This window comes from Prionailurus viverrinus, chromosome A2 (assembly GCF_022837055.1).
Source record: "Prionailurus viverrinus isolate Anna chromosome A2, UM_Priviv_1.0, whole genome shotgun sequence".
Taxonomy (NCBI): Eukaryota; Metazoa; Chordata; class Mammalia; order Carnivora; family Felidae; genus Prionailurus; species Prionailurus viverrinus.
In genome coordinates, this window is record NC_062562.1 from 9,422,454 (window position 1) to 9,442,233 (window position 19,780).

The 19,780-nt window shown below is 41.9% G+C and overlaps 1 protein-coding gene across 1 annotated transcript in view; it reads left to right on the forward strand.

The window, feature by feature from the left end:
* Window positions 1–2,029, forward strand: part of ADGRE2 (adhesion G protein-coupled receptor E2) — a 32,826-nt gene extending 30,797 nt beyond the window's left edge. The window contains exon 20 of the mRNA XM_047842208.1: window positions 1,753–2,029. Within this exon, the coding sequence (XP_047698164.1) occupies window positions 1,753–1,761 (9 nt within the window). The 3' untranslated portion in view covers window positions 1,762–2,029. The remainder of the gene's footprint in view (window positions 1–1,752) is intronic.
* Window positions 2,030–19,780: the final 17,751 nt, after the last annotated feature.

Sequence of the window (19,780 nt, forward strand, 5' to 3'; positions counted from 1 at the left end):
TGGCTGTATCGCAGCCCTGTCCCACTCGGGGCTTGAGCTTACTCAGGAAGAATGTGACACTCAGCCCACACCTTTCTGTTTAGGGCATGCTAACAGTACTTAACCCTTCATGTTCTTGAATTAGCTCAGCGTCAGCAAGGCCATGTTCCCAACCCTGGGAGCTAGCTCCTAGGATCCCCTGACTAGGACCCGAGCTTCCCTTGCTCCAGAGCCCCAGAAGATGGATATTTCCATTCCTATACTTTGATTGTATTAGTTTCTTACTGCTGTCGTAAACAAGCTATCACAGATGTACTGCTGAAAACCACACAAAAATTTATCTTACAGATTTAGAAGTTCAAAGTTTCAAACGGGTCTTAGGGGACTAAAATCAAGGTGTCAGCTGAGCTGAATTCCTCCTGGAGACTATGGGGGAGTTTTGTTTTCTCATCTTTTCCAGCATCTAGAGGCTGCTTGTATTCTTTAGCTAGTGGCCCATTGTTCCATTCACTTTTCTTTCTTTCTTTCTTTCTTTCTTTCTTTCTTTCTTTCTTTCTCTTACTTTCTTTTTGAGAGAGAGAGAGAGAGAGAGAGAGAGAGAGAGAGAGAGAGAAACAGAGCACAAGCAGGGGAGGGGCAGAGAGAGAGGGAGACACAGAATCTGAAGCAGGCTCCAGGCTCTGAGCTGTCAGCACCAGAGCCCGACGTGGGGCTCGAACTCATGAACTGTGACATCATGACCTGAGCCGAAGTTGGACGCTTAACAGACTGAGCCACCCAGGTGCCCCACCTATTGTATGTAGGTGTGGTTTGCCTATGGTAGAACCACCAAAACTCTTATATTATAGTTTTTGAGTAAATATCTACTCCCTACCCTGAGATCATATACCCAGCGAAGGAAAGAAACATACTTTCTGTGAGAAAACTAGCATCAGATAGCCAATGAAGGTGTCTAAAATGTAAGTAATCTAATCAGCTGTTTCTACTATTTGTGGGCAAAGAACCAAGCAATTCCATTGCTTAATGTGACTTTATCTTCGGCTATCTCCTAAAACTTGGTGCCTCTAGTGTTTGAAGATACAGGAGGGCCTCATCCTGGCATCTCTTCTGTGGCTTCCTGAAGCCTCGTTCAAGAAAAACAAAATATTTGCTCTTGTGTTCAGTTCTGCATAATTTCATGAAGCACAATTTTTATCAACTTATTGTATAGAGATTAGCATGGGAGCCTGCCCCACTCAAACACCAGAAATTACAGTGATCTTCCTGTAGACCCGGGAAGAAGTAACTTATATTGGGAATGGAAAGGATAAGGGGGAACAAGAAGAAATCCATGTTTTTTACTTTACATCTTAGGTGATTGACGACACACAGTATTTCCAGCCTTGCATTAATTTCCCTCGTCACTCTCTTTTATTTCTCCATGTGTAAAGCAACATTTTACAAACTCAGAAGCAGAGAGACCAGGGCGTATATCTTGAAACAGATCATTTTTTTTTCTGTAGCGCATTTCATTGTTCTTATCTTCTATACCTTGGGGGTTAGGAAATGCAGGGAGATGGGACTTTTGAAGAAGACCAGTGTTCCTCAAAGTACTTTGTGATATGGCCTTTATGATGATCCTCTGACATAACCATCTGGCAAGGAAATTTGATGATTGAAACTCACAAAAAAATTGAAGGCTCCTTAAATTTCTTATTTGTTTTTTTCAATGGAAACTTTAAAATTATCTTTCTGTGGTCTTAGACATAATTTGTAAAATATTATTTTTTCTAGGTTAATTAAAACAACGCTTTGAATTATATATTCTTAAATCCGTGGAAAACTGGAACTGTTATTCTCTGAGCCCCTGACAGAGGACAAGTAAGACTTTGTTGTGTGTGTTTCAAGAAATTCATCATGTCGGCAATGTAAAAGACGTCAACCATGCTTGACATTCAGTTCCTGCAAAATCTGGAATTTTTATGTGCCTTTAAGTGTGCTTAGAAAACTTCCAACATAGAAAGGGCCAGCTGTGGCTCAGTTTCTTGGTCACTCTGGGTTAAGCCCTGAACCGAAGCCTCTCCTTCCTACAAAGACGCGTCCAGATGTTGACAATCTATGAGCCAGAAAACTCACCTCAACGGATTTTCCTACGTACAACATTTATGGCGGGGGGGGGGGGGGGGAGGCGGTTAGGGAATTTACATATGCATTGGGTAGGAGGGCACAAACATTCAGTCCACAACAATCTGTAAGATGGAAAACCAGAAGAAAGGGGTACTGTGGTCTAGGGGATCCTGTGCCTGTGGGGACATGGTAGGCATGGGACAAACCCTCGTTGGGGAGGGCAGGTGGGAGAGAGCTCAAGGGTTATCTGATAGCAGCATCCCTAGATGGTGACGGTTTGGGAGGCAGATCTCAGCATTTGTCCCTTTATCTTCACTTTTAAAGCCTATCAAATCTTGTCTCCTTATTTATAATGGGAATAACAATGTTAATTTCCTGATGGGTCATTTTTGAATGTTAAGTGAGAAAATAAAGACTAAGTTCTGGTAGGAAACCCAAAGACAAGAGTTAACTGGGGCAAGTGGGCATGGCTGTTTTCTAGCTCATTTCTCCAGAATTCTGTCCTCAAGTTAGACACTGCCATGAGGCAAGTCTCTGAAGTGAGATTCCACTTCTCACACTAGAGCTCCAGTACAAGACCCATCCATCAAAGGTGGCAGCGAGGGACGAAGAGACAAGGTTGAAGAGGTCTTTCCTTTCAGCTCTCTGCTTTGGGGGGCGGCTGTGAGCAGCTTATGTCACCACTTGCCCCCATTCCTTGATCTGATGGCTATTGTGTAGACGAGGAAGCAGGGACTCAGTCAGGATTTAGCACCTTGGTAGAGAACGTAGAATCTGGACACCAGAAGTATGTTCCAAGAAGCTTTCAGAAGCTGAAAGTTAAGGAGCCCACGTGTCATGGAACTGGTAAGTTTAAAAGTCAGGGACCACAAAACCACAAACAGCAGAACATGCAGACTTAGAGTCATCAAGTCCCAGGGATGACTTTGATATCCAGAGGTTGGGTGCTTGGGTCCTAGCCATGTAAGATTGTGAGAGAGAGCATCTGGGATATGGAAGTTCCCAGGGATTCAGAGGGGGGCTTTAAAAAATGTTTATTTATTTATTTTTGAGAGAGAGAGAGAGAGAGAGAGAGAGAGAGAGAGAACGAACAAGCAGGGAAGGGGCAAAGAGAGAGGGAGACAGAGAATCCAAAGCAGCCTCCAGGCTCTGAGCTGTAGCACAGAGCCTGATGTGGGGCTTGAACCCATGAACCATAAGATCATGACCTGAGCTGACATAGGCCGCTTAACTGACTGAGCCACCCAGGTGCCCCAGAAAGGTGGGCTTAAGAAGTGAAATAGAAGCCAGGGCATTGGGGGAAGGAGTAGTAAAATAGAATGCATGGAGGGGACCGACCACTGGCGAATGCTAGGGGCTGAGCTAGATCAGTCATCCTTCCTTTGGGGCATTCTGGGCTAGGAGTTCCAAAGACTGATAGGTAGGGATAGGGGCCTGGGAAGAACTAAGTGAGATATTTTGTGAGTGAAGATGGGAAGATCAGGGATGGTGAGGGGGCTTGATAGGCATTGGGTTGTTTTGAGAGAAGCTGGTGTTAGGGGAACTGGGGAGACACTAGGTGGTGTGTAGGGGCTGGGGGGAAGTGGGAGCAACAGGGATTTGGAGAGAGACTGCATCAGGGGTGAGTATGGCCATAGACAGGGGGTAGGGGATGGATGGGAGAGACTAGGAGGGACAGGGGATAGATAGAGGGAGACATGGAGGAATGGTGGCTGGAGGGTGCAGGAAGGTGCAGGAGTGGAGCCCCTTAGAGGGCTTGTGGGGATTCAGGACGGTGGGCTGAATACGTCTGAGGTGGTATAACAACTGGGGGAACAGGAAGGGAGGGGGTGGGAAAATGGGGGAGCTTTGTGGACCTGAGGAAAAATGAGGTGGGCTGGTGGGACTGGAGCATCCAGGACACTCTGGGGATTATTGATCTGGCAATCTGGGATGGACAGAAGTCCAATGGTTCTCAGGTGGCTGGAACCATTGAGTACAAGCAGGGTCGATGGAGGGGAGAACAAGGGGAAACAAGAATATGTGGTTGTAAAAGAAGGCAGTGAAGTACAGGAGCCCTGGAAGCATGGGAAGGAATGAGAACTTGGGGAGAAATTATAATGAATTTAATATGGGGCCAAGTATTTGGTAGAGACAGAGGAAGGCTAGAAATGTTTGCATCCCTGGTAGGGCTCAGGGTGCCAGGTGAGGGGCTGAAAGGCTGCTGTTGAAATAGGGATATAGGAAAAGTGTGAGAAGAATGGGAAGGGTTGGGCAGATATATGAGACCAGGGAAGGAAATAGGTGATGGGTGTTTGAATGGAATCAGAATGTTCTTGGTGTTCTTTGCCATTGGGCGCAGGGTGACTCTGGACTTGGTGGAGGTTACTGGACTAGGGAGATTGGAATGGGAGAGAAAATGGGATGATGAAGGGGTGGGCAATGGTTTGTAGAAGGTGGGGGTGGGGTTTGCAGACTTAGGGAGGACTAGGTGGATAGAGGTAGGGGAATATAGTGATGCTGGCAGACCAAGATGGGAAGGGAGGTGGAGAAATGGACTAGAAGTAGTGAGGAAAGGTGAGAGCCTGGGGAAGCCTGGTGAAGAGATCTGTCTGAGGAGTTTCTTCAAGAGAAGAAAAAGGAGCAGAAGAAAAAGGGCAGAGAGGTGCCCACACCTCTCTTCTCTGCCCCCTCATCCATGGGCAGGTGTGCCATATAATGTCTTCGAACAGTTATAGCTCAGACTTTGAGTCCGGAGTTCTCGTCCAGCAAGAGAGCAGATGCAGAAATGAAAACGAGAGAGGCTAATGTCTGGGAGGAGACAAGGGCCCCGAATAGGGGTTGTGTCTCCATAGGTATTGAGCTCTCAAGATTCTACATACGCGGCGAACATGCAGAAGAAAACAATCAGATAGTAGCCATTAACTTGTGTGCGTAAGAAGCAAAGGGTTTGGGGGGCAGGTGGCATTTGAAGCTGTGATCAAAGAACAATGATATACTGGCGCCAGATGGAAAGTGTTTTCCTGTAGGCGATATAACTAATTAGATGCTATCTTTAAAGTTTAAGATTGATGGAGCATGCAGCTTTAAGGATAACAATTTACTTGTCTCGCTAACTAACCTTGGGTGCTTTCACGCTGCGGGGGGCTTTCCATCCTATGCTTTGTTAACCCTTAAGTGTAAGTTAGAGAATTCTTAAACTTATTTCCCACACAACTATTGTTAAGGTTATGAGTACAGCACTGACTTCCTATTCAGAGAGAACATTACAGGGTTTTCTGATTTCCAAAGGAATGCGAGAAAAATGCAGAACATTTGGAAAGTTTTGAAAAGCATGATGGGAAACTAAATGTTAGGGATCCCACGCTGAGAAAAAGGTCATGGTTGACCTGATGGGCATTTTTCTCTCTGTCTCCATCTCTCATTCTTTGACTGTCATCCACACCCAGGTGGGTGATCCATTTGGGGCACACGTGACTTTTTTTTTTTTTTTTTTTTTTACCTCCTCCATGTTGGTCTAAAGCCGGAGACCGTGACTTGGAGCTGGTCCAGGGGGCTCCCATTCATGACAACCACCATTCGGAACTAACCACTGGGAACGGGAAACCCTTTAGACCAGTGTCCCCCAACTTCAGACACTCCTCTGACACCACCATGATTTTTGCTATATGTGGTGTCCACGGTCACGTTTATCTTTATCTTGACTCTATTTTTCAGCATCCTAACTAATCATAAGTTTTTCTCCCATTATGCCTTCAAATAAGCCAAATTTATAAAGACTTGGAAAAAACATTCATTGATACATCAATCAACATCTCAAGAGTTATATTTTGGAAAGAATTTTCAGGGTGCTCATTTTATTCATCCCACTTGCCTTAATTTGCGCGGAGGCCCATTCATTTGTGCACTTGCCTGTTAGGTATCCAGCGCTAAGCACATAGCATATTGCCAGACACACAAGAGAAAACATGTTATTAGTTAAGTGACCAAATAGATTATTTCATACATCTTTTTTATACCCATTCTAGGGATGAAGAAATTAAGACTTATGGACACGAACTAATTGGTCCATGGTCACACAGTTAGCAAGCAGCTGAGCTAGGACATGTTCCCAGTTGGAGATAAACTTAAAAAATCAATGTTCGCACATGGGACTATCTTGAGACAGTGCCTGAAAGGGGTCGGTAAGAGGTGGAATTGGAAAGTCTCTTTGAAGTGGTATTTGGAAGGAATCTGCATTTTGGGAAGAGAATGAGAGGAGAAGGAATTATGCCATGTGCCTTGTAAAGCGATTGGAAGCTTTCAGACAAGCAAGTGACTTCTCTCCCTTCCAAAAATGTTTATGCGTTTGGAATATGGTTGTATTTGTGAAGAGAGAGATTTGAGTAAAATAGAGTCCGGAAAATATGAAAATATTTTTCTATTCCCCAAATCCAGAGATGACGCCATTTTGTAGGGGTGAGAATCGTGAAAGTCAGGTGTGAATCTCATCAGCCCTAGACAGAAGTAATAATCTGCTTACTTGGGTTTTTCTTTTCTTTTTTCTTTTTGTAATAAATTAAGATTTTAGTGGTTCTACTTTTCTTTTTTTCTGATGTAAACAAGGATTTATTTCATACTGAAACATTAAGAAATGTCTATTAATTATGTAGGAATTGGTAGTTCAGTTTACTCTAGCAATATTCATCTTCAAAATTCTTTGGGGGCATTAATATTCTATTTCTCGTGATTAATGCAGGGTCATTCTCTTCTTGAATACACAATATGTTATGTTATTTACATTACTGTACCTCATAACATTACCACTTTTAGGCACGTTAGCAATGGAGTTTAGAAACATCTATGAAGACTCGTTTTCTGGCTCTCTTCAGCTGTTTCAATTTTAACAGAATTGTTTGGTAATGTCTGGAGCTGCAAATAGAAACTTTATGAATAATTATGTCTGAGACTATGGTGATAGCTTACAAAGTACTATTTAGATACCAACTTTTCTTCTCCATCACCTAATAGTCTAAATTCCTCTGTCCGCAGACCAAACCCATCCATATCTTGATATAACCATAGCCTTCCACAATTGAAGCTTTCTCTCTAGCACAATACATGTGCTACTTTTCACTCCGATCAGCCTCCAGTTTTCTCCTTCCATTTTATATTATGTAAGATGGATTGCTTTTCCTCAACTCCTCTTTTTTTCTCAGGTCAAAGTCCCATGGATCTTTTAAGATAAGACTTAGTTTCTAGATTCATCTCTCCTCTGTGGCATTTTGTAAGACTTCCCCAAAGAGTAAATTTCTCACTTAAACACCAGTTTTCAGAAGGGTTAATGTACATATTTTTTATTCACAAAGAAATTGTCAATACCCTTACAGAAGTAAAAGAAAGTGGCAAAAATATGTCCGAAAGACCATAAAAACTCCTGTAATCCTACCTACCTAGAAATAATTTCCTTTCTTATGCATCCTCACATATGTACATAATGGTTCTACTTTTCATTGCACAAGAAATCTATATTTTTTCTTGTTGTAATTCCTTTAAATGCTGTAGGAATCTATACATTGAAAGTTTCCCCTTACGTCCCATTTACACCCCCTTACATCACAGACACATGCCCACATTCTTTCTATAGGCGTCTACTGTTTATAGTTTTGTTAAAAAATTTTTTCCTTCCAACTAAAACTTTTATTTTATTTTATTAATATAATTTATTGTCAAATTGGCTAACATAGAGTGTGTAAACTATGCTAATTTTTCTTAAATTTTATTTATTTTTGAGAGAGAGACGGAGGGAGTGAGCAGGGGAGGGGCAGAGAGAGAAGGAGAGAGAGAATGTCAAGCAGGTTCTGTGCTGTCAGCATGGAGCCTGATGTGGAGCTCAACTCACAAGCCACGAGGTCATGACCTGAGCTGAAACTAAGAGTCGGATGCTTAATGGACTGAGCCACCCGGGTGCCCCTACTGTGTATAGTTTTATATTCATCTTTCTTATCATTATTTCAATGCATGTACATATATATTTATATATCTCCATGCATGTTATAGAAATGGGTTCATATTATGTGTACCATCGTGGAATTCATTTTTCACATATAGCTTTTACACAGTTGTAGAGTATTCCCTAGTATGGCTGTATCATGTTTAACTACTTCTTGTGAATGAACATTTGGGTTACCTCCTAGCAGTGAAATACTTTCTGCTTTGTGAGCTACGTGGGCTCGGTCACAACGACACAAACCTTCTGTAAAGGCTCAGACAGGAAATATTTCGGCTTTGTGAGCCATATGGTCTCTGTTACGATGACTCAACTCCATGGTTGTCCCCGCCAAACTCAGGCACAGACAAAACATCAACGAACGGGCACGACTGTGCCAATAAAATTTCATTTACAAACACAAGCAGCCAGCCCACGAGCTGTAGTTTGCCAAACTGGATTATGAGCAGACGTAAGTCTTGGGGTCAGAGTCAGAATTCAGGGACCTGCATGTCTGAGAGGACAGAGGAGAAATTGAATGGGATAAGGACAGAAGGCTCGTATGTAAGTGGCCCTCCTTGCAGCCCTGTCTACATCAGCACAACCCTACCCTGAAGCAGGGCCGGCTGGATGTGATGGCACACCTGATCCAGTGAGTCCCTGTGTTCCAACTGCTACTGCCACTCATTCATTCATTCATTCATGTAATTTTTAAGTAGGCTTCACACCCAGTGTGGAGCCCAAAGCAAGACTTGAACTCACGACCTGGAGACCAAGACCTGAGCTGAGATCCAAGAGTCGGATGCTTAACCAACTGAGCCACCCAGGCATCCCTGCTACGGCCCCTTAACACTGTCCTCTGCCTGCAGTTGTTCCTTTTTTTTTTTTTTAATGTTTATTTTTGAGAGAGAGAGAGACACAGTGTGAGTGGGGGAGGGGCAGAGAGAGAGAGAGGGAGACACAGAATCCAAGGCAGGCTCCAGGCTCTGAGCTGTCAGCACAGAGCCTGATGCGGGGCTCGAACTCAAGAGCTGCGAGATCATGACCTGAGCGGAAGTCAGACGCTTAACCCCCGGAGCCTCCTAGGTGCCCCAGCCTGCAGTTGTTTCTGATATGAAATCAAGGGAAATTTATGTTGCTGTTTCCCTTTTATGTAAGGTGTCATTTCTCTTTGGCTGCATTTAGGATTGTCTTTTTATCTTTGGTTTTTAGCAGTTTGATTACGATATGCCTAGGTGTGCTTTTCTTTGTATTTGTTCTGCTTAGAATTTGCAGAACTTCTTGAATCAAGAAATTATGTCTTTCAACAAATTTGGGGAGTTTTTGGCCATTATTTAAATATCTTCCTGCTCCAGGAGTGCCTGGGTGGCTCAGTGAGTTAAGCATCTGACTTTTGATTTTGGCTCAGGTTGTGATCTCAGTTTGTGAGACTGAGCCCCGCATTGGGCTCTGCACTGGCAGCACAGGACCTACGTGGAATTCTCTTTCCCTCTCTTTCTCTCTGCCCCTACCTTGCTTGCATCTGTCCTCTCTCAAAATGAATCAATAAACATAAAAAAAATTTTCTGGGGGCGCCTGGGTGGCTCAGTCGGTTGAGCGTCCAACTTCAGCTCAGGTCACGATCTCACGGTTCGTGAGTTCAAGCCCCGTGTCAGGCTCTGGGCTGACGGCTCAGAGCCTGGAGCCTGCTTCCGATTCTGTGTCTCCCTCTCTCTCTGCCCCTCCCCCATTCATGCTCTGTCTCTCTCTGTCTCAAAAATAAACATTAAAAAAAATTAAAAAAAAAATTTTTCCGGCTCCATTTCTCTCCTATCCTTCTTGAATTCCAGATACTGAGAGTCCTCAGAAAATTCTAAAAAACAAAGCAGGTTTCACACCCAGTGCAGAGCCTGATTTGGGGCTAGATCTTACCACCATGAGGTCATGACCTGAGCTGAAATTAAGAGTTGGACACTTAACTGACTGAGCTGCCCAGGTGCCCTGAAATTGCTCTGCTTATTTTCTTAAAAGATTTTTTTTTTGAAGTTTATTTATTTTGAGATGGAGCTTTCATGCACATGTGCCTGTGTGAGCAGGGGAGGGGCAGAGAGAGGGAGAGAGAATCCCAAGCAGGCTCAGCATGTCAGTGCAGAGCCTAATGAGGGGCTCAAACTCACCAACCGTGAGATCATGACCCGAGCGAAAATCAAGAGTCAGACGCTTAACTGACTGAACCACCCTGGTGCCCTTGCTCTATGTTTTTAAAGACCAATTTTTTTAGGGGCACCTGGGTGGCTCAGTTGGTTAAGCGACTTTGGCTCAGGTCACGATCTCGCAGTCCGTGAGTTCAAGCCCCGTGTCGGGCTCTGTGCTGGAAGCTCAGAGCCTGGAGCCTGTTTCAGATTCTGTGTCTCCCTCTCTCTGACCCTCCCCCGTTCATGCTCTGTCTCTCTCTGTCTCAAAAATAAACGTTAAAAAAAGAGACTAATTTTTTAAAGAGCAATTATAGGTACATGGCAACATTAACAGGAAAGAGCAGTGATTTCCCCATATAGCCCTTGTCCAAACATGCATACCCCATGTGTACCCCAGCAGGGACATCAACATCACTCACCAGAAGGTACATTTGTTACAATTGATGTATCTAGACTGACACATCATCATCGTGCAAAGTCCATAGTTCAAGTTAGGGTTCACTCTTGGTGTTGTGCATTCTGTTGCTGGCACATTTTTCAATATTTCATTCTTGCAAATGTAATCCAAACAACCTTCTTGTAAATATCGTCCTATGAATATGGTAGTGTTTTTCTGAGAAACACTGGAAAGATGTGGGATTGCTGGGGTCTAGGGGTATGTTCAATTTTCATAGCTTTTAACAAATTGCTGAATGAAGTGTTTATATCAGTTTATGCTAATGCCATATGGGAATATCTCTTTCACCCTGGTCTAACCGATATTGAATGCTGTCCAACTTTGAGGATTTTTTTTCAGTCTAATGCTTGACAGTATTAGCTCCTTGTTGTAGTAACTTCAATATCCTTGATTACTATGCGTTTTTTTCCTCTTTAAGTATTTTATTGACAAAATGCAGACTCATATCATGCATTTCTTTTTTTTTCTTTTTTTTTTAACGTTTATTTATTTTTGAGACAGAGAGAGACAGAGCATGAACGGGGGAGGGGCAGAGAGAGAGGGAGACACAGAATCGGAAGCAGGCTCCAGGCTCTAAGCCATCAGCCCAGAGCCTGACTCGGGGCTCGAACTCACGGACCGTGAGATTGTGACCTGGCTGAAGTCGGAGGCTTAACCGACTGCGCCACCCAGGCGCCCCATCATGCACTTCTTCTTTTACTTTGCTATTTGCTCAGACAGTGCACACAGAGTTAGGTTAGATTTTTTTTCTTTTCTTTTTCTTTTTCTTTTTTTTTTGGGTAAAAGTAATTTAACTTTATTTTTTATTTTTTTAAAATTTACATCCAAATTAGTTAGTATATAGTGAAGCAATGATTTCAGGAGTAGATTCCTTAGTGCCCCTTATCCATTTAGCCCATCCTCCTCCCACAACCCCTCCAGCAACCTTCAGTTTGTTCTCCATATTTATGAGTCTCTTCTGTTTTTCCCCCTCCCTGTTTTTATATTCTTTTTGTTTCCCTTCTCTTATGTTCATCTGTTTTGTCTCTTAAAGTCCTCATAGGAGTGAAGTCATATGATTTTTGTCTTTTTCTGACTAATTTCACTCAGCATAATACCCTCCAGTTCCATCCATGTAGTTGCAAATGGCAAGATTTCATTCTTTTTGATTGCCAAGTAAGACTCCATTGTATATATATACCACATTTTCTTTATCCATTCATCCATCGATGGACATTTGGGCTCTTTCCATACTTTGGCTATTGTTGATAGTGCTGCTATAAACATGGGGATGCATGTGTTCAAAAGAGCACACCTGTATCCCTAGTAGATAAATGCCGAGTAGTGCAATTTCTGGGTCATAGGGTAGTTCTATTTTTAGTTTTTTGAGAAACCTCCATACTGGTTTCCAGAGTGGCTGCACCAGTTTCATTCCCACCAACAGTGCAAAAGAGATCCTCTTTCTCTGCATCCTCGCCAACATCTGTTGTTGCCTGAGTTGTTGATGTTTGCCATTGTGACAGATGTAAGGTGGTATCTCATTGTGGTTTTGATGTGTATTTCCCTGATGATGAGTGATGTGGAGCATTTTTTCATGTGTCAGTTGGCCATCTGGATGTCTTCTTTGGAGAAGTGTCTATTCATGTCTTTTGCCCATTTCTTCACTGGATTATTTGTTTTTTGGGTGTTGAGTTTAATAAGTTCTTTGTAGATTTTGGATACTAACCCTTTATCTGATATGCTATTTGCAAATATCTTCTCCCGTTCTGTCGGTTGCCTTTTAGTTTTGCTGATTGTTTCCTTCGCTGTGCAGAAGCTTTTCATTTTGATGAGGTCCCAGTAGCTCATTTTTGCTTTTGTTTCCCTTGCCTCTGGAGACATGTTGAGTAAGAAGTTGCTGAGGGCAAGATCAAAGACATTTTTGCCTGATTTCTCCTCGAGGATTTTGATGGCTTCCTGTCTTACATTGAGGTCTTTCATCCACTTTGAATTTATTTTTGTGTATGGTGTAAGAAAGTAGTCCAGGTTCATTCTTCTGCATGTCGCTGTCCAGTTTTCCCAGCACCACTTGCTGAAGAGGTGTCTTTATTCCATTGGATAGTCTTTCCTACTTTGTCAAAGATGAGTCAGCCACACGTTTGTGGATCCATTTCTGGGTTCTCTATTCTGTTCCATTGATCTGAGTGTCTGTTCTTGTGCCAGTACCATACTGCCTTGATGATTACAGCTTTGTAGTATAGCTTGAAGTCTGAATTGTGATGCCTCCTGCTTTGGTTTTCTTTTTCAAGACTGCTTTGGCTATTCAGGGTCTTTTCTGGTTCCATACAAATTTTAGGATTATTTGTTCCAGCGCTGTGAAGAATGCTGGTGTTACTTTGATAGGGATTGCATTGAATATGTACATTGCTTTGGGTAGTATCAACATTTTAACAATATTTGTTCTTCCTATCCAGGAGCATAGAATCTTTTTCCCTTTTTTTGGCGTCTTCTTCAATTTCTTTCATAAGCTTTCTATACATTTCAGTGTATAGATTTTTCACCTCTTTGGTTAGATTTATTCCTAGGTATTTTATGGTTTTTTGTGCAACTGTAAATGGATCGATTCCTTGATTTCTCTTTCTGTTGCTTCATTGTTGGTGTATAGGAATGCAACCAATTTCTGTGCATTGATTTTATATCCTGCAACTTTGCTGAATTCTTGAATCAGTTGTTGCAGTTTTTTGGTGGAATCTTTCGGGTTTTCCATATAGAGTATCATGTCATCTTCGAAGAGTGAAAGTTTGACCTCCTCCTGGCCGATTTGGATGACTTTTATTTATTTGTGTTGTCTGATTACAGAGGCTAAGACTTCCAATACTATGTTGAATAACAGTGGCGAGAGTGGACATCCCTGTCTTGTTCCTGACCTTAGGGGGAAAGCTCTCAGTTTTTCCCCATTGAGGATGATATTAGTGTTTGGTTGTTCATATGTGGCTTTTATGATCTAGAGGTATGCTCCTTCTATCCCTACTTTCTTGAGGGTTTTTATCAAGAAAGGATGCTGTATTTTGTCAAATGCTTTCTCTGCATCTATTGAGAGGATCATATGGTTCTTGTCCTTTCTTTTATTGATGTGATGAATCATGTTAATTGTTTTGTAGATATTGAAGCAGCCCTGCATCCCAGGTACAAACCCCACTTGGTCATGGTGAATAATTTTTTTTTAATGTATTGTTGGATCCAGCTGGCTAATATCTTGTTGAGGATTTTGCATCCATGTTCATCAGGGAAATTGGTGTATAGTTCTCCTTTTTAGTGGGGTCTCTGGTTTTGGAATCAAGGTGATGCTGGCTTCATAGAAAGAGTTTGGAAGTTTTCCTTCCATTTCTATTTTTTGGAACAGTTTCAAGAAAATAGATGTTAACTCTTCCTTAAATGTTTGGTAGAATTCCCCTGGAAAGCCATCTGGCCCTGACTCTTGTTTTTTGGCAGATTTTTGATTACTAAGTCTATTTCCCTACTGGTTATGGGTATGTTTAAATTTTCTATTTCTGGGGCGCCTGGGTGGCGCAGTCGGTTAAGCGTCCGACTTCAGCCAGGTCACGATCTTGCGGTCTGCGAGTTCGAGCCCCGCGTGGGGCTCTGGGCTGATGGCTCAGAGCTTGGAGCCTGTTTCCGATTCTGTGTCTCCCTCTCTCTCTGCCCCTCCCCCGTTCATGCTCTGTCTCTCTCTGTCCCACGTTGTCTGATTACAGAGGCTTCAGGTTTCAATAAATAAACGTTGAAAAAAAAAAAGCCCTTTTAAATTTTCTATTTCTTCCTGTTTCATTTTTGGTAGTGTATATGTTTCTAGGAATTTGTCCATTTCTCCCAGATTGCCCATTTTATTGGCATTGCTCATAATATTCTCTTATTATTGTTTTTATTTTTGGTGTGTTGGTTGTGATCTTTCCTCTTTCATTCTTGATTTTACTTTTTTGGGTCCTTTCCTTTTTCTTCTTGATCAAACTGGCTAGGGGTTTATCAGTTTTGTTAATTATTTCACAGAACCAGCTTCCGGTTTCATTGATCTGTTCTACTGTTTTTTTGGTTTTGATAGCATTAATTTCTGTTGTAATCTTTATTATTTCCTGTCTTCTGCTGTTTTTGGGTTTTATTTTCTGTTCTTTTTCCAGCTCCTTAAGGTGTAAGGTTAGGTTGTGTATCTGAGATCTTTCTTCCTTCTTTAGGAAGGCTTGGATTGCTATATACTTTCCTCTTATGACTGCCTTTGCTGTCCCAGAGGTTTTGGGTTGTGGTGCTATCATTTTCATTGACTTCCATATACTTTTTAATTTCTTCTTTAACTGCTTGGTTAGCCCATTCATTCTTTAGTAGGATGTTCTTCAGTCTCCAAGTATTTGTTAACTCTCCAAATTTTTTCTTGTGGTTGATTTCAAGTTTCATAGCATTGTGGTCTGAGAATATGCACGGTATGATCTTGATCTTTTTGTATTTATTTAGGGCTGATTTGTGTCTAAGTATATGGTTTATTCTGGAGAACGTTCCATGTGCATTGGAGAAGAATGTGTATTCTGCTGCTTTAGGATGAAATGTTCTGAATATATCTGTGAAGTCCATCTGGTCCAACGTGTCATTCAAAGCCATTGTTTCCTTGTTGATATTTTGGTTAGATGATCTGTCCATTGTTGTGAGTGGGGTGTTGAAGTCTCCTACTATTATGGTATTACTATCGATGAGTTTCTTTATGTTTGTGATTAACTGATTTATATATTTGGGTGCTTTCACATTTGGTGCATAAATGTTTACAATTGTTAGGTCTTCTTGGTGGATAGACCCCTTGATTATGATATAATGCCCTTCTGCATCTCTTGATTCAGTCTTTATTTAAAATTTTTTTTTCAACATTTTTATTTATTTTTGGGACAGAGAGAGACAGAGCATGAACGGGGGAGGGGCAGAGAGAGAGGGAGACACAGAATCGGAAACAGGCTCCAGGCTCCGAGCCATCAGCCCAGAGCCTGACGCAGGGCTCGAACTCACGGACTGCGAGATCGTGACCTGGCTGAAGTCGGACGCCCAACCGACTGCGCCACCCAGGCGCCCCGATTCAGTCTTTATTTTAAAGTCTAGATTGTCTGATATAAGTATGGCTACTCCGGCTTTCTTTTGTTGACCATTAACATGATAGATGTTCTCCATCCCCTTATTTTCAATCTGAAGGTGTCTTTAGGTCTAAAGTGGGTCTCTTGTAAACAGCATATAGATAGATCTTGTTTTCTTATCCATTCTGTTACCCTATGTCTTTTGATTGGAGCATTGAGTCCACTGATGTTTAGAGTGAGTACTGAAAGATATGAATTTATTACCATTATGATGCTTGTAGAGTTGGAGTTTCTGGTGGTGTTCTCTGGTCCTTTCTAATCTTTTGTTGCTTTTGGTATGTACATATATATACATATATACATACATATATATGTATTTGTATATATATATACACATATGTATGTATGTATATATATATACATATGTATACATATACACGTGTGTGTGTGTGTGTGTGTATATATATATATATATATATATATTTTTTTTTTTTTTTTTTTTTTTTTTTCCCATCTTTTCTCCCCTCAGGGAATCCCCCTTAAAATTTCTTGCAGGGCTGGTTTAGTGGTCACAAACTGCTTTAACTTTTGTTTGTCTGGGAAACTTTTTATCTCTCCTTCTATTTTGAATGACATTGCTGGATAAAGAATTCTTGACTGCATATTTTTCTGATTCAGCACACTGAATATATCCCACCACTCCTTTCTGGCCTGCCAAGGTTCTGTGGATAGTTCTGCTGCAAACCTGATCTGTCTTTTCTTGTAGGTTAGGGACTTATTTTCCCTTGCTGCTTTCATGATTCTCTCCTTGCCTGAGTATTTTGTGAATTTGACTATGATATGCCTTGTTGATGGTCGGTTTTTGTTGAATCTAATGGGAGTCCTCTGTGCTTCCTGGATTTTGATGTCTGTGTCTTTCCAGGTTAGGAAAGTTTTCCTAAGATTTCCTAAGAGCTAAGATTTGCTCACATAACCCTTCTACCCCTATTTCTCTCTCTTCCTCCTCTGGGACCCTATGATTTTGATGTTGTTCCTTTTGAATGAGTCACTGATTTCTCTAAGTCTTAAATCGTGCTCTTTTGCCTTAATCCCCCTCTTTTTTTCTGCTTTGTTATTCTCTATAAGTTTGTCCTGTATATCTCTGATTCTCTGTTCTGCCTCATCCATCCTTGCCACCACTGCATCCATCCATGATTGCAGCTCAGTTATAGCATTTTTAATTTCATTCTGGCTATTTTTTACTTCCTTTATCTCTGCAGAAAGGGATTCTAATCTATTTTCGATTCCAGCTAGTATTCTTATTATCGTGATTCTAAATTCTGGTTCAGACATCTTGCTTGTGTCTGTGTTGGTTAAATCCCTGGCTGTCGTTTCTTCGTGCTCTTTCTTTTGGGGTGAATTCCTTCGTTTTGTCATTTTGAAGGCAGAAAAGGAATTAATGAGGTAGAAAAATTGAAATTAAAAAAATTAAAATTAAAAAAATATTAAAATTAAAAATTAAAAACACACCCACACAAAAATCTAGTAGATGATGCTAGATCCTACGTGTGTTTTGGTCTGGGTGTAGAAAGTGGTTTGATAGATTAGAGAAACAAACAAACAAAAAAAAGGGGGGAGAGAGAAAAAAAAGAAATCATTTGAGAATTTGAAAAAATGAATACACTAAAGTAGATAAAATACACAAATGTAGAGAATATAGTAGGAAAAAATTATAGAAAAATATTTTTAATAAAAATTAAAAAGAAATATGAATTTTTCACTTTCTGTATTTAAGAAAAAAGAAAAGAAATGAAAGAGAAAAAAGATAAAAAGAGAAAAAAGAAGAAAAAAAAGAAATCATTTGAAAATTTGAAAAAGTGAATACACTGTAGTATACTAAAATAAAATGCTGGGAGTGAGATAGAATTTGAAAAAATTTACACAAAAGCAAAAAATATAGTAATAAAAATGAAATAAAAATATTTTTAAGAGCAACTGAAAATAAAAATGAAGTTTTTCTCTTTCTGCATTCAAGAAAAAGAATAGAAATGAAAAAGAGAAAAAAAGAAGAAAGAAAAAAAGGCAATTGTTTGAAAATTTGAAAAGGCGCGTACACTGAAGTAGACTAAAATAAAAAGATGGAAGTAAAGTAGAAGTTGAAAAAATTTACACCAAAGTAAAAGATATAGTAATAAAAATTAAAGACAGATATTTTTAAGAAAAATTGAAAATAAAAATGAGTTGTTTCTCTTTCTTTTTTTTTATAAATTTTTTTTTTTTCAACGTTTTTATTTATTTTTGGGACAGAGAGAGACAGAGCATGAACGGGGGAGGGGCAGAGAGAGAGGGAGACACAGAATCGGAAACAGGCTCCAGGCTCTGAGCCATCAGCCCAGAGCCCGACGCGGGGCTCGAACTCACGGACCGCGAGATCGTGACCTGGCTGAAGTCGGACGCTTAACCGACTGCGCCACCCAGGCGCCCCCTCTTTCTGTATTCAAGAAAAAGAAAAGAATTGTAAAAGAGAAAAAGGAAAAAAAAAGAGAGAGAAAAAATTGGATAGATGACCCTGCTAACAGATTGAAGTAGGACTGAAATTGCTTCGTTTTCCCCTAGAATCAGTCCATGTAGCTCTTTATAGTCCAGAAATGAAGCCGGCGGTGAGGTTTGTGCTCTTGAAGAGCGAAGTTGGCCCAGTCGGGCCGGGCTCGGTGTAAAAACTCCGCTCTCCACTAGATGGCGCTGCTAGCCTACTGGGGTGGATTGTTGCAGGGCTTGTCGGTGCGCAGGTGCAAGCGCCGGAGCGGTGAAAAATGGCGCCACCCGGCCACCCAGTCTGTTCTCCCGGATCGGCAATCGCGCACCAGTCCTCCGTTTTCAGCTCTCATCCACTCCCTGCTTTTCCATTCTCCGTGGCCAGGCCCCAGGCAGTACCTCTCTCCCAAGTTTTGTCTCAGATGCGGCTGTTTTCCCCAGTCCCTTACTTCTGAAGGACTGTGGCTTTGACCCGCTCCACCCCTCTGCGGGAAGGTCTCACCGAGCAATGGCCGAATGTCGGCTGCACCCAGGAACGCTTGCTGGACCCTGCTGGTGCCGGTGCCCTGAGACTGCGGCCAGGTGTCAGCCCGCCCCCCAAAAAGATCGCGAGAGGGTGTAGCCTCAGCGTTTCAGGGACCGTGGAAAATCTCAACACACATCTGGCACCAGGCTTCACCCTCAACGACCTCGTCCCAGCACCAGCGAGTGTGGCCGCCTTCCGGGGTCTGCTGGGACCAGGTGGCCTCAACAGTCTCTACCGAATGTCCTTCCGGCAGTGGAACCGCTTTTCCCCATGTGGCCCGAGAACCTCCCGGACCCCACTCTGTTCCTGGGGATTCACCTTTCCCACCAGCGCACCGCCAGGTAGGGAGCTGCAGAGTTGCAGCCTGTGCGCTCCCCTTGTTTACAGTCTGAATGGAATTGAAACCCTCTCCTTTCTCCTTTCTCCCTTTGTCCCTTTGTCCCTTCATCCCTGCGGCTGTTTCCAATTTTCCACTTTCTTTCCAGCTGCTTTTGGGGAGGGGTGCTTTTCCTGTATGCTCCACCCCCCCCCCCCCCCAAGTTCAGCTCTCCGTGCAGCGTACCTGCTGAATTCTGTGGTTCAGGTTGCTCAGATTGTTGTGTTAATCTTCCAATCAGTTTTCTAGGTGTGTAGGATGGTTTAGTGTTGGTCTGGCTGTACTTCATGGACGTGAGACACACAAAAAGCTTGGTTACCCTCTCTCTAAAGGCTGGGTTAGATTTCAATTTTTTATGTATTAAAAATGGGATGTTGTAACTTCAACAATGGGATGTATGTATCTCCTGATATTCCTAATGTCAGTTTGCCCACCATCGATGATATTAAGTATGGGCATTAATTCAGATGGTGGCTGTCAGATCTCCACGTTGCAAATGTGCACTTTGGCCCTTGTAATTAATCGGTGATCCAAGAGGTGATTCTTTGGTGCTCTGGTCCCAGCCTGTTCTCCAACACCCTTTCACTCAATGCTTCTAGTGACTATTTATGGGATATTGAAAGAGTCATGCTCTTCTA